The sequence below is a fragment of the Callionymus lyra genome, chromosome 18, assembly GCF_982586985.1.
Source record: "Callionymus lyra chromosome 18, fCalLyr1.hap1.1, whole genome shotgun sequence".
Lineage (NCBI taxonomy): Eukaryota > Metazoa > Chordata > Actinopteri > Syngnathiformes > Callionymidae > Callionymus > Callionymus lyra.
Window position 1 is genome coordinate 5,551,253 of NC_141835.1, and position 15,761 is coordinate 5,567,013.

The 15,761-nt window shown below is 40.1% G+C and overlaps 2 protein-coding genes across 5 annotated transcripts in view; one reads left to right on the forward strand and one right to left on the reverse strand.

Annotated features, from left to right (window-relative positions):
* daam2 (dishevelled associated activator of morphogenesis 2) overlaps positions 1 to 5,358 on the forward strand; it is a 112,307-nt gene extending 106,949 nt beyond the window's left edge. For all 3 annotated transcript variants that reach the window (XM_087780200.1, XM_087780198.1, XM_087780199.1), the window contains 2 exons: positions 1,068 to 1,238; positions 3,134 to 5,358. In XM_087780200.1, coding sequence (XP_087636326.1) covers positions 1,068 to 1,238; positions 3,134 to 3,352 — 390 coding nt within the window. In that variant the 3' untranslated portion in view covers positions 3,353 to 5,358. The remainder of the gene's footprint in view (positions 1 to 1,067; positions 1,239 to 3,133) is intronic.
* Positions 5,071 to 15,761, reverse strand: mocs1 (molybdenum cofactor synthesis 1). Of its 2 annotated transcripts, none has more exons than XM_087780202.1 (11): positions 15,205 to 15,761; positions 14,318 to 14,423; positions 12,022 to 12,189; positions 9,635 to 9,799; positions 9,320 to 9,381; positions 8,050 to 8,161; positions 7,882 to 7,994; positions 7,714 to 7,824; positions 7,532 to 7,652; positions 6,688 to 6,735; positions 5,071 to 6,603 (listed from the first exon to the last, which is right to left on the reverse strand). In XM_087780202.1, the coding sequence occupies exons 1-11, from the start codon at positions 15,523 to 15,525 to the stop codon at positions 5,864 to 5,866; spliced, it is 2,067 nt and encodes a 688-aa protein (XP_087636328.1). In that variant the 5' UTR covers positions 15,526 to 15,761; the 3' UTR covers positions 5,071 to 5,863. The 2 variants fall into 2 exon arrangements, with proteins under 2 accessions (XP_087636328.1, XP_087636327.1); XM_087780201.1 differs by having other exon boundaries at positions 5,071 to 6,615.

The window sequence follows — 15,761 nt, forward strand, 5'->3', positions numbered from 1 at the left end:
ATTATTATTATTATAGAAATAATAAACATGATATATCACATTAGAAAGGCGCTTTATAAATAGACATTATTATTATTATTATTATTATAGAAATAATAAACATGATATATCACGTTAGAAAGGCGCTGTATAAATAAACATTATTATTATTATTATTATTATTATAGAAATAATAAACATGATATATCACATTAGAAAGGCGCTCTATAAATAAACATTATTATTATTATTATTATTATTATTATAGAAAAAATAAACATGATATATCACATTAGAAAGGCGCTATATAAATAGACATTATTATTATTATTATTATTATTATTATTATAGAAATAATAAACATGATATATCACATTTAATTAACTATAAAGTAAAGAGACTTTAATTTGATGGCAAAAACTGCTCCCCTGTACATGAACCTGAACTTCAACTATTTAGTTAAATTTGAATACCTTATAATAATTTAATTAATTTAATAATTTAATTTTACCTTACCTTACCTTAATATATTTTAAAGATTTATTATTTAATTCATGTTTTTTTCACATGCAAACTTTTAGGTACAAGTCCATTATTTCAATCTATTTTAATTTTAACTGAATTCATTGTATTCGTGAGCACAAAATAAATAATGTGTTAATATATATAATTATACGCATTAACTTGATACAAATTTCAAGAGAAATCGAAAATCTAAATAACGTAAAAATCTTTCAAATGAGTAAATGAAAGACAATTTCCTTATCATACAAATCAGAAGAAATAAGTGAAATGGACAATAATACAAATGTATTCTCTACTGGAAGTGTAGTGACTAAAGGTGTTAAATAACCGTGGATGACACGTGCAGGAATGTAGGTCCGGGCCTCAGGCGTCCTCCTGGCACAGACCGGCGCACAGATTGGTTCGGTCCGAGATCAGACATATGGTCGTCGAGCAGCGAAGCGTTTTTCATCCTCACGTGTTCGCGGCGAGCGTGACTCGACTTCGAGGAAAAACTGCCGCCCTAGAACATGAATGATTCAAACTTCCTCCTGAGCTCTGATCCGTTCTCTCCCGACACACAGTTTGCCAAATCTCTGAAGCACTTCGGGGAGGACGAGGGTCGGATGCAGCCCGACGAGTTCTTCGGCATCTTCGACACCTTCCTGCAGTCGTTCAGTGAAGCGAGGCAAGACCTGGAGAACATGCAGCGGCGCAAAGACGAGGAGGAGAGAAGGGCGAGGATGGAGGCCATGGTGAGAGATTGAGTTTTTAATCAGTTAGTGTTTTAGTGTGTAATGTTAGCTAGTATTAGTTAATACAACACATATGAATAGATTTCATCCTCCTGATGATACAGGGTCAACAATACAATATACAGTGGTAGTGTAGTAGCGAGGATATACGTGTAGTATTGTCGAGTACTTGACTCTGGTGTTGTGATAGTGTAGTAACAAGTATATATATGTGTAGTATTGTCCAGTACTTGACTCTGGTGTTGCGATAGTGTAGTAACAAGTATATATGTGTAGTATTGTCCAGTACTTGACTCTGGTGTTGCGATAGTGTAGTAACAAGTATATATGTGTAGTATTGTCCAGTACTTGACTCTGGTGTTGTGATAGTGTAGTAACAAGGATATATGTGTAGTATTGTCCAGTACTTGACTCTGGTGTTGCGATAGTGTAGTAACAAGTATATATGTGTAGTATTGTCCAGTACTTGACTCTGGTGTTGTGATACTGTAGTAACAAGTATATATGTGTAGTATTGTCCAGTACTTGACTCTGGTGTTGCGATAGTGTAGTAACAAGTATATATATATATATATGTGTAGTATTGTCCAGTACTTGACTCTGGTGTTGCGATAGTGTAGTAACAAGTATATATATATGTGTAGTATTGTCCAGTACTTGACTCTGGTGTTGTGATACTGTAGTAACAAGTATATATGTGTAGTATTGTCCAGTACTTGACTCTGGGGTTGTGATAGTGTAGTAAAAAGTATATATGTGTAGTATTGTCCAGTACTTGACTCTGGTGTTGCGATAGTGTAGTAACAAGTATTTATGTGTAATATTGTCCAGTACTTGACTCTGGTGTTGTGATAGTGTAGTAACAAGGATATATGTGTAGTATTGTCCAGTACTTGACTCTGGTGTTGTGATAGTGTAGTAACAAGTATATATGTGTAGTATTGACCAGTACTTGACTCTGGTGTTGTGATAGTGTAGTAACAAGTATATATATGTGTAGTATTGTCCAGTACTTGACTCTGGTGTTGTGATACTGTAGTAACAAGTATATATGTGTAGTATTGTCCAGTACTTGACTCTGGTGTTGTGATAGTGTAGTAACAAGTATATATGTGTAGTATTGTCCAGTACTTGACTCTGGTGTTGTAGTATTTACAGACCACATGACTCTTGACGAAGTCATACTACTTTCATTTGTTCTCAAACCAAACTATGTCCAAACATCAGCTTTAAAAGCTGCTGGACTCACTGTATCCTCTTGTCCTCAGCCAGGATTTTGCTGGATTTTAGAGAAAGGATGTTATAAGTAGGGATGTGTATTATCAAGAATCTGGTGATACGAAATGTATCACGATACAGGGACAACAATACAACACATTGCGATATATTGCAGGAACAAGAAATTGTTTGTAGTATTGAGAGTACTTGACTTTGCAGGATTTCATTTTTTTTAGCTGCAGAGGACATGAACGCCGGGAATACTTAAATGTTAATTGTTTTAAAAAAAAAAGATACAAATTAAAATAAAATAAATTGAATTGTTTTATTTTAAACAAACTTTATTGAATTGTAATCCGTTAAATAACTATAGTAAAAAATTAAATATGATTTCAAGCCAAAAAAAAAGTCAAATAGCAATAAAGTATTATTTATCCGTATCAATATTTTACAACACCCTAGTAATGACTGCTGCCATCTAGCGGCCGGAAGTTAGAATCCAAAGTTGAATGTTAATTGTGATTAAAGTTATCAAATGATTTCATTACATTATTTTAATGTTTGCGACGCATCAACAGAACGTGACAGAGTTCAAGGGTCAATGTGATATCTTACCTATAAAGGTGGGGGTAGATGTTCTTCACAGCTGACCTTTGACCTCCTCCCCCCCCCCGCAGCTGAAGGAGCAGCGGGAGCGCGAGCGGCGCTCCAAGAAGGCCGGCGGCGGCGGCGCCGACGAGGTGGGCGGCGAGTTCGACGACCTGGTGTCGGCGCTGCGCTCGGGCGAGGTCTTCGACAAGGACCTGAACAAACTCAAACGGAACCGCAAGCGCTCGGTCAACCAGTTGGCCGAGGGCGCGGCCCGTGAGCGCGCCGTCACCAAGGTCAACTACTAGAGGACGACCGGTTTTGCTACAGAGCTCCGACCACGTGGGACGATACCGGCCGGACCTGGTTTTGGGGAGGGGGAGGGGTTGGGAGGGGACTCGCACCCGGGCCGGTCCCGACGGAACCTCTGGGTGGTCACGGGGAAGCAAGGTTGGCCCACTGTGACTCTTTCACTGTGCTCCCTCCCTCACGGGTCCGTCCTCACACACCTGGTGCTAGAACTACGTCACTGTACATAGACTCGCCGAGATCCAGTTGGAAAAAAAAACCAAAAGACGGCGAACAAAAGGGTACGTCTCCTCCAGGACCAGGACGCCTGAAGACGACACATCCATTATTAACCAAGTCACGGCGCGACGGGACGCGTATCTTAAACGCCGGCGTCCATGTTTTTTTTTCCATTTCACACACCATGAAACGTGTACATTAGGTCGCGCGTGTATATATCGTTTGCACTGTCGCGTCTTCGTCAACGTCGAGTGAAGGTCGCGTGAAGGTCGCGTGAAGGTCGCGTGAAGGTCCGAGGACTTGTTGTCCAGAACTTCTGGCCCGGAAACGACAGAAAAAAAAACGAGAGGGGCCGAGATTTCAACACCTTGTTCCATCTGCTGCTACTTGCGACGCAACAGCGCCCCCTGCTGCACGTATGACGAGCAATATTCACAGATGATGACAAAGGCGTTTTGACTTTGATTTAAAAACAAACAAAAACCTGCCAAAACCATCCGCCCTGAGACAGAAGCTTCTTCTAAAGATGTAACAAGTGATTCCTGCTCACCAAGATTCTGCCTCTAAAAGTGCCTGTTTCCACGCCGACATCATTCCTGCAGCGCTCGTGTGTCGCATCCCATCATAGTTTAGAAAATAAAGATATATTTAGAAGGGCATTCAAGCTGCTTTTATACATTTATATGTTATAAACGACGCAAAACCAGTAAATACAGCAACACACGAGTGAATAAATATTCATTAATTGATCAAAAATCAGTGATTTAAAGCACATTAGCGTCCAGTAAGCTAATTGCTAACTAGCCGCTAGCTAGCATTGCTAATGCTAATTAACCTGTAATGTTGATTTACAGGTAATAAGACATTTAAATGTGAAAAAAAAGTTGAAATGGTGGCTTGAATAACTATTAGGCTTTAATTTAAAGAAACAAAACGACTGTACTTACGCCCTCTCCAGAGAAAAGCAGAAAAGACTCCAGACCCGACTCAAGACATTTTCAATCGATCCCAGAGAAATACTCATGATTGCTTCTTCTTTTTTTAATTTTATTTGCTGTACATTTCAGCCGTTCTTTTCTCTTTTTTCCCCCCCGCCAGTTAACCAGTGTATCGCACCCTTAACCCCGACTGTGCTGCAGGTTATCTCTCAGTATTGTTCCATGTTTGTTCGGCCATTGACTGGCCGACGTTGTCAGAGACGAGTCTCTTGTTCAAAAAAAATGCACTTTTATTATTATGGGACATTTCCATGTGTGGTTCGGAACCGAGGAGGTGAAACGAGAGACACGAATGAAGAGTTGTTTTTTTTTTAAATAAAGAAGGTGGAAGAGGGGAAGTGAGGGATGGACTCCGGCGGGAACACAAACGTGAAATAAAGGAATAAAAACACAAGTTTTGACACCACGACACGGCGTCGACCTGCATGCCCAAAGAAAAAGGTGCACAAAGTGTCTCTCACCCGTCTGTGCTGCCTGAGGAACCCACTTTTTTTAAAAAAAAAAAAAGGTTGTGTATTTGTGAGACGTCAGTATTTTTAAGGTTGGAGACGAAATAAAAATAAAGTCACCGGAAGATGTACAGTTGAAAAAAAAACAAACAAAAAAAACAATTTTCTACACCGTTCTTGATGTTTTGAGATTTAAAAACAAAAGAAAAAAACATTGAGGAATGTTCCATTCTCCTGTAAATTGTACCTCTATTTATTTGCCTTATTTAGTTTGCTATATTTTGTATGTACACACGACATTACGACGAAATGTTCTATTAAAAATTTTGAATCATTTAAGCCGTTTGTTTGTGGCTGACTCAGTGGCACGACCTGGACACTAGGGGGCGGTGTGTAGAAGAAATGTAAGTAAGTAAGTTTTATTTGTATAGCAAGTTTTTATTTACAATAATGACAATTATTTTTTTCATAACATCCCTTTGTTTTTAGTACATACAGGGGGGTCATAATGTTACGGCTGATTATATTAGTGTACAAAAAATACATTTTGTAATCAAAAACACAGGAAGTCAATGAATAATTTACAATTTTCCGCAGCGTTTTTAGCGCCATCTGCTGGCGGAAGCCTAATAAAAGCGACACTAAGTAGGTGATCATCGTTGAATCGGAGACAAAAACAGCTGAAAAAAGGCTAAAAAACTGTTTTCTTGAAATTGTTTTCAAGAGACGATCAACCATTATGAGCAGAAACATTATGACCACCTGCCAAACTAAGATGGCAGATGATCAGAATGTTTGTAATATTGAGGTATTTTATTTTGAAAGTCAACATTCCAGTCATAATCTACTGGAGGTGGGTCTGATTGCCATGGAAGTCCTTCTTGCCGCCGCTCTTGCTGACCAGCCGGACGTCCGTGATGACGATGTCGTGGCTCACCGCCTTGACCATGTCGTAGACGGTCAGCGCCGCCACGGACGCCGCCGTCAGCGCCTCCATCTCCACGCCGGTGCGGCCCGTGGTGCGGCACGTGGCCGTGACCACGACGGCGCGCCGCGGCCCGTCCAGCCGGAGGTCGACGGCGGCGTGGTCCAGGGCCAGCGGGTGACACAGCGGGATGAGGACGGACGTCTGCTTGGACGCCATGATGCCGGCGAGCTGCGCCACCGTCAGCACGTCGCCCTTCGCCAGCTGGTTGCTCCTCAGGCGATGGAACGCGGCGGCGCCCAAGACGACGGTGGCGGACGCCGTCGCTTCCCGGCGAGTGGACGACTTTCCTCCGACGTCCACCATCGTCGCGCGTCCTCGTGCGTCCGTGTGGCTCAGCTGGACCGACGCTTCTTCTTCGGTGGTTTTCTGGTGGTAAAGTCGGGCCGGTGACGTGCGAACACGTCCTGAAGGCTGGAGGAAGTGACTCTGTGCGACAGATAGTGTGTTGGTTGTGTGTCTGTGTTGTGCGGTTGAGGTCGTGGGTTCAATTCCTTGGTCAATGTTTAGCCTCTCGTCGAGCTGGGACTGCTTCGCTCTGCAAGTCTGACCACGGGAGCCACGCTCTCTGCTGCCGCCCTGCTGGCGGAGAGGTGGATCTGTCGGACAGACTGTGGTCAGACTCTGGTCAAGAATCCGGACCATCATGCAACTGTGTGAGTACGTACAGACGCGTCACCCACCAATGAGAATCATCGGCCTGTTCTTCATCTGAGAGATGCTGAACATTCCTGCGGAGACATAAACATTATGACCACCACACAAACTCCTCCGTGATCTTCTCTCCTTCATTTTATGACCTTCCACAACCTTCTTTCCTTCCTTCCTTCTTTCTTTCTTTTCATGACAGTCTTTCATCCCCTCCATCCTTGACATTCCTTAATTCCATACATCCTTCCACAACCTTCCTTCCTTCCATTAATCCTTCACTCCTTCTACAAGCTTCTTTTGATCCCTCCTTCCTTGGCTTTTCTTCCTTCCCCTACCTTCTTTGCTTCCTTCGTCCCTCCTTAAGTCCTTACTTCCTACCACAACCCTTCCTCCTTCCTTGACCTTCCTTTCATCCCTTCATCAGTCCTTCCTTCCTCCCTCCCTCCCTTGACATACCTACCTACCACAACCCTTCTTCTTTCCTTCCTTCCCTTCGTCAGTCCTTCCTACCTCCCTTGACCTTCTTTCCTTCCCTCCTACCTACCGTCCTTCCTTCCATCCCTCCTTAAGTCCTTTCTTCCTACCACAACCCTTCTTCCTTCCTTCCTTGACCTTCCTTCCCTTTGTCAGTCCTTCCTTCCTTCCTACCTCCCTTGACCTACCTACCTTCCTTCCTTCCTCCTTCCTTCCATCCCTCCTTAGGTCCTTTCTTCCTTGACCTTCCCTTCGTCAGTCCTTCCTTCCTTCCCTTCGTCAGTCCTTCCTTCCTTCCCTCCTTTGACCTACCCACCTTCCTTCCTTCCATACCTCCTTAAGTCCTTTCTTCCTAACACAACCCTTCCTTCCTTCCTTCCCTCCTTTCTTCCCTCCTCCTACCTGCGTGCTGCTTCTTCTTCCTGCCGACTGCCGCCCCGATGATGTGCAGCAGTTCCTCCTGAGGGGCTCCAGAGCGCAGGACGTCCCTCAGAGACACCTCTGAGTTCCCGAACAAACACACCTGAGGAGGAGGAGGAGACACGCGTCAACATCTCTCTGAGCGACACCAGGCTGAGCTGCACCTTCAGGCTTCCGTCCGCAGTGAGGCGCAGGCGGTTGCAGGAGCCGCAGAAGTGTTCCGACATGGAGGTGATGAAGCCCACGCGACCCTTGAAGCCCGGGACTCTATAGATCTGTGGACGGGTGAGACTTGAAGACATCCGAGGGCAAACCACCGGTCAGACTCTTACCTTGGCCGTGTCGGCGGGTCCAGTCTGCAGCGGCTGCAGGTCGGGCCACTGCTGCCTGATGTGGTCCAACATCTCCTGGTAGCTCACCATCTTCTTGAAGTTCCACCTGTTGCCTGATGAGCTCACGGTTACCACGGCGACCATGGGACCGACCCGCCGGCGACTCACCATCGAACGGCATGTACTCGATGAATCGGACCTCCACGGGCTTCTTCTCCGTCAGAGCCACGAAGTCCAGCAGCTCGTCCTCGTTCAGGCCTCGCATGACCACGCAGTTGACCTGCAGACACACGTGTCACTTCCTGTCTCCAGGGTTCTACTGGGAGGCTCTTTGGCGCCACCTACAGTTCTACTCTCAATTTACTTCAAGATGAGATCATGACTTCAAATGTGACTTCAGTATAGAAGTGTCATCAGAATATTAAGTGATGGAAGATAACATTTCAAATGTTGTTTTTTCGTATCTTGTGATTTGAGATGAATTGAAAAAATAATAATTTTGTTCTTTGTCTTTACTTCCTTCTTTTTTTTTTACCATAGTTATGTAATCGTTTACAGTTAAATAAAATAAAAAGATTTACAACCAACAAAAAACAGCATTTTTTCTAAAGGAAGAATGAAATCCTGCGAGATATCGGCGGTGACTGAGGACAAGAGGATACAGCCGACTCAAGTATCACAATATAAGCATTTAATGGTCTCTTTAAGTTATAGAATTAGGAAAATAAAATATTTTCAAAACAATTTTTTTAAGTGTATAAGCATTTGTTATGGTTTGATATTTATTACTTTTTTATGGAAATGTTTTTCGTTTTTTAAGTATTTAATTATCTTTTTTAATCAAGTTAAATATTTTCAAAAGAAAATTCCACAACCTTTGGAATTCTAATAGTAGTTGTTGCAAAATGTGTTTTTACTATGATAGTTATAATAAATTAAATAAATACTCAAAGTTTTTCATGTAGATAATATAGGTTTGAATTATGGAATTAATAATAAATAATAATCAAACTGTGTTAAAAAAAAAAAAAGGGTATTTAGTAGTAAAGTAGTAGTAAAAAAACAAATGCAACCTTTCTATGTACAAATTATTGAATTCAATTATCCAAAAAAACCCAGTTAATTCTTAAAAAAAGATATATTTCAATTTAAAAAAATTAAAGTTTCGCTCAATATTCCGATGAAACTGATACACTTTCATGCTTCAGGAACAGTTTTTCTTTCAATATCCGATTCATCAACCTTTTAAAGTTGATTGAAAGCAACAACATGTTTTCCTTCATCCTCACTTGGCACCGAAACTCATCACTTCCTGCTTTAAAGTCACACGACACACACTCTTCTCACGCAACAGTCGAACAAACACAACACGAGTACACACAATTAAACGGAATAATCACTCTAATTTGTTGACGTTTACACCGCATGACGCTCACACCTTGACTGGGTCGAATCCCATTTCTATGGCCTTGTCGATTCCCTCCATCACCTTGTGGAAGCCTGAAGAACAAACGTTTTTTTTTAGGTTTTCTCATTAGTTTCTGAAGTGGAATTTATTGATTTTTGTGTTTCTGCAAAGTCAAAGTGAATATTTTTGTTTTTCTAAATAGAACATTTTGATATTAAGTACATTTAAAGTTATTTATTTGGTCTTAAAACTGTATTTTATCACAGTTTTATTCTACTTTTCCAACATTTAATTCTAATTATCAACTTAAAAATAGTAAAAAAAAAAAAAGGAACTTTTTCTCACCTTTGCGCCGCACAATGAACTCAAACTTAGCAGGAACCAGCGAGTCCAGGCTGATGTTGAGGAGGTCCAGGCCGGCGTCCTTCAGCCTGGGCAGAAGTCTGGCCAGATTCATGCCGTTGGTCGTCACGGCGATGGTCTTTAAACCCTCCAGTTTCCTCAGTTCGGCTGCAGGGACCAAACAAGAAGGTTTAAGAGCCAGAAAATTGTTGTTTGTCCTTCTTTTTCTTTTTTTTTAACCATAGTGATGTTATCGTTTACAGTTAAATTAAATTTAAAAATAAAGATTTACAACTAACAAAAAAACACTGCATTTTTTCTAAAGGAAGAATGAAATCCTGCGAGATATCGGCGGTGACTGAGGACAAGAGGATACAGCTGACTCAAGACTCTGAGATGAAGGAAGAGTGCAGTTTTTAAAGGAAAAAGAACGGAAAAAAAAGGTAGTCAACTTCAAGGTTGTGCAGCGACGCAACATATAAAATGCACCACTTCTATCCTCGTTTTAACATTTGTCAAGTATCAAACCAGCATCTGTGTCAAAAATCTTCAAAATGTATAAAAGCCGATTTCAGATTCACTCAAAGAGACGATCAAGAACATTATACCCAGTTTTACCTAAAAAAAACAAAGTAAATGAATCTTAAAACAGTTTCGTTTGCGGAGGGATTTTCATTGAAAAGACGACCTGCACCTCAAGGACGCCTAGAATTCAGTCCAGGGCTGCAAATGGCCCACAGGCCTCGCTTGCCTGGTTCAGCAGTATTATCTCGGGTCAAAGAAGTTAAGCTTGTTGAGACAAAAGTCGCTGACACACGATGACGGTTGATATTGAGTAAAACAAACAGATTATTTAAGTTCCACCGATATTTTGTTTGATCTTCTTTTGTTCGTTTGTTCAGTTCTTTGTACACACGAGTTTTCAACTGATGCTGATTCCATTATTGGGGTCATGTAGGGTTAAACGGTTATCCCAGCTGCCTAGGGCAAGAGGCACGCACAGACGAACAACAACACACTCGATATTTTTTATGTTATTTTGTGTAATTCATCTATATTAAACATCTGGCCACTAGATGGCCAAAGTTTTTTCTAACTAACAAAATATTCCTAGCATTTGTTCTCAAGGAAGAATGAAATCCTGCGAGATCTCGGCGGTAACTGAGGACGAGAGGATACAGTCGACTCAAGCATCTCAATATATCGGTCTCATTGTATCATGACCTGCGCTGCCCCCTTGAGTTACACTCCCCTTAAACAAACCTTTGTTTAAAATTAATCTCTGCACACAAACGCACAATTTATCTCAAAAACAACACTAACCAAACCCAATAAAATGTGTTTGTAGAAAAATTCTTTGTCTCATATCCGACCCGACAGAATGACACGAACGAAAGAATTTCTTTCCGATCTTTTCTCTTGAACTTTTCAATCTTATCTGCTCGTCAATGATTCAACCCGTGAGCCTCGAGTGAAAAGAGGGAGAAGAAAGAAACACATTCCATCGCTCAGCTGATCACGTTCGTGCCGACAATTAATGTTTCCGCTCGTTTAAAGCAAGGCGGTCATAATGTTTGCGACAGTCGGGTGAGACGCTTCCACAGTCGGAGTCGTAAACAATGACAAGTCAATTTTGTTTGTCTTAGATCGTGTAGTTAGTGGTTCCAGGAATAACAGAAGGAAACTTACTGATTGACTTTCTAACTCATAGAGCAAAGGTCAATAGGTCGAGTCAAACTTTTTCTAATTGTTTTTCTTTTATTTGTTAAATTTAAAACGATTTTAGTCAAAATCCACTTATTTCATTTTCATTTTTGTGAACATTTCTTGTCACTCGGACGGAAATATTTATTTAAAAGCTCCACTGTGCTACTTCCTGTTCTCTCAAGATACGATTAAAGTTTTTTCAAATACAAAACTTTATTGATCGTTGCAGCATCTCCCGTTTTAGTCATTTATTCAGTTGCTTTTATATGTTGAATATGTTCACATATTTTATGTTTTTTAAGAAATCATTTCAAGATTTATATATAAATAAATTGTAAATTGAATAAAATATGAGATAAAATTATACAAATACTTGTTTTTTTTTATAAAACGTCTCAACAACTCTGATCTATTTCAATATCAAAAACGTTAAAAAAGTACTTTTTGAAAGATTAAAATTTTAATTTCGAAGTATTTTAGTAACATTTTTTCAGTGAGTTTGTGAGAAACTTTAATTTGACATTTTGATTCCGTGCTTGAGTTTCGCTTCAGTGACAACGAAGGTCATGTGACGGCACGACTGTTGCATCGTTTCCCTCCATGTCTCAATCACATGTCGGCGTCACTAACTCGCCTTCACAACACACACGGCCCCGAACGTCCACCGCCTTCGCTGGTCTTACCGATGATCTCCAGCACATCCGGTCGTATCAGCGGCTCTCCTCCCGTCAGGCGGATCTTCTCCACGCCTTCTCGCACGAAGAGGCGAGCCAGGGTCAGGACCTCAGCAGTGGACAGTAGCTGAGCTCGCGGCGTCAGCTTCACCCCTTCTTCGGGCATGCAGTACTGGCCTAAAAAGCACAGACAGTTACTCGCCCGCGTGCATAGAGCAACATGAAAAGTCTGGCGATGACTGAGGACGAGAGGATACAGTGAGTCCAGCAGGTTTTAAAACTGATGTTTGGACATATTTTGGTTTGAAAACAAATGAAATCAGTTACGACTTTGTAAAGAGTCATGTGGTCTGTAAATACTTCAACACCAGAGTCAAGTACTGGACAATACTACATATATATACTTGTTACTACACTATCACAACACCAGAGTCAAGTACTGGACAATACTACACATATATACATGTTACTACACTATCACAACACCAGAGTCAAGTACTGGACAATACTACATATATATACTTGTTACTACACTATCACAACACCAGAGTCAAGTACTGGACAATACTACACATATATATACTTGTTACTACACTATCACAACACCAGAGTCAAGTACTGAACAATACTACACATATATACATGTTAATACACTATCACAACACCAGAGTCAAGTACTGGACAATACTACACATATATACTTGTTACTACACTATCACAACACCAGAGTCAAGTACTGGACAATACTACACATATATATACATGTTACTACACTATCACAACACCAGAGTCAAGTTTTGGACAATACTACACATATATACTTGTTACTACACTATCACAACACCAGAGTCAAGTATTGGACAATACTACACATATATACTTGTTACTACACTATCACAGCACCAGAGTCAAGTACTGGACAATACTACACATATATATACATGTTACTACACTATCACAACACCAGAGTCAAGTTTTGGACAATACTACACATATATACTTGTTTCTGCACTATCACAACACCAGAGTCAAGTATTGGACAATACTACACATATATACTTGTTACTACACTATCACAACACCAGAGTCAAGTATTGGACAATACTACACATATATACTTGTTACTACACTATCACAACACCAGAGTCAAGTATTGGACAATACTACACATATATACTTGTTACTACACTATCACAACACCAGAGTCAAGTACTGGAAAATACTACACACATATATACTTGTTACTACACTATCACAACACCAGAGTCAAGTACTGGACAATACTACACATATATATATACATGTTACTACACTATCACAACACCAGAGTCAAGTACTGGACAATACTACACATATATATACATGTTACTACACTATCACAACACCAGAGTCAAGAACTGGACAATACTACACATATATTTACATGTTACTACACTATCACAACACCAGAGTCAAGTACTGGACAATACTACACATATATACTTGTTACTACACTATCACAACACCAGAGTCAAGTACTGGACAATACTACACATATATATACATGTTACTACACTATCACAACACCAGAGTCAAGTTTTGGACAATACTACACATATATACTTGTTACTACACTATCACAACACCAGAGTCAAGTATTGGACAATACTACACATATATACTTGTTACTACACTATCACAACACCAGAGTCAAATACTGGACAATACTACACATATATACTTGTTACTACACTATCACAACACCAGAGTCAAGTACTGGACAATACTACACATATATATACATGTTACTACACTATCACAACACCAGAGTCAAGTTTTGGACAATACTACACATATATACTTGTTACTACACTATCACAACACCAGAGTGAAGTACTCGACAATACTACACATATATACTAGTTACTACACTATCACTATATATCGTATCGTTGACCCTGTATCGTGAGATGTATCAAATCAACAGCTTCTTAACAATACAAACTTCTAGACATGATCTAACCAGGCTAGGCTACAACCATAGAAAAACATCATGAAATTGAATATATCAATATACTATGAATAGAATTAACAATCTGGAATATAATTTCACACATTACGGTGAAACAACCTGCAAATTGTCATCGAAAAGTTTCTGATCATTAAAATGAACATAAATACTTTTTCAGGAGGTATTTTGATACTTTAGTTTACAAACTCTGATGCTAGCACCTCACATATGTCACGGTACTATGAATGGTAGGATGAATATTTCAATGTAAACGTATGTATTTGGACACAAATGCTATTATTGAAGTAAACTTACAGCGCAGGTTACATTTCTCCGTCAGAGAGACTCGAAGATAACTGTGTCTCCTGCCAAAGCTGTCCGTCAAGAAGGCGGAGAAGGGAGTGATGTCATCAGGAAGCTTCTGTTTAGGTCAAGAAAATAACGTGTTAGAAACGGTTCCTCTTTTTTTCCACATTTCCTAACAACACACACTTATGTTTTTAACTTTACTAAAATGGATTCGCCACCTTGATAAAGTTTTTTTTTTATTTAAAAGCTTGACAAAAACAACGGCTGCTACTTCTGAATAGTATCAATGTATCAATAAAGTTTTTTTTTTATTTAAAAGCTTGACAAAAATAAGGCTGCTACTTCCTGTGCGCACAAGCTATCAATAAAGTTTTTTTTTCAAAACTTTATTGATCATCGCAGCGCCTCCTGAAAGACACTCGTGTTATTATGTTTTTAAAACGAATTTATTTTGTCAGAATTTGTTTAGTTATCTATTCAATGCCGTCCTAAAAAAAAGAAGAAACATATTCGAACATATTGTTGTTGTTTTTTTTAAATATATTCCTTTTTAAGGTCTTTAAGGTTTTTTATTGTTTAAAAAATATATACATTTTAGTAATTGTGATCGGAAACGTCATTTTCAGTGTAATGAAGTATGAATATATAACAATAATAATAATAATAATAATATAAAAACTACATCAATCACTCACGTCAACTAAACGGTCACGTGCTGGGGTCAAAGGTAAACAGTTGGACCCCCTTTTATAAATCCTGCGACACGGGTGACTCCCGAGAGAAAACCATGCATTATTTATTTATTTATTTCGCAATAAGAGCAGAAGTTTCGGGGTGTTGACGGGGTGTTGACGCGGCCTGTGATAACAACACACTTTGTGATTAAATCTTACTTGTCTTGGTGCGTCTTTGGTAAAGTTGGCTGCAGCGGATCCTTCAAGTTCAACGTGGTTCTCCTGGCGGGTGACGCTGGAGTAGAACCGCCGGACGACTCTGTGGAAGCTCCGGGGAAACATCTGCACGGACCGGGGAAGCATCTGCACGGACATGGTCTGGAGGAAGAACCTGGAGGAGGAACCTGGACCTGGAGAGAGAAGCCGCAGATCCTGCGAGGGAACGAAGCGGGTTCTGCACAGACAGACACGGCGGTGGGAGGAGCCGAGGGCGGAGGAGGCTCGCAGCCAATGGGAGCGAAGAGCATGGGCGCGGTGCATTCTGGGTATGTAGAGTCAGCTGAATCGTTTGTTTATTTTACCTCGTGATTGGAAAACTTCTGAATACAATGCCCTTTAAATAAGTTTTTTATTTTTTTTTAAAGAAGAAAAAAAGTTTATTTAAAAATTCAAGGGTCATTAGAGAAAGCATTAAAAAGAAAAGGATAAAAAAATGGCGTAATCTTTGCTTTTTTTAAATTATTCTGAGTCGCGATGTTTTTTATTTTGAAAAGTTA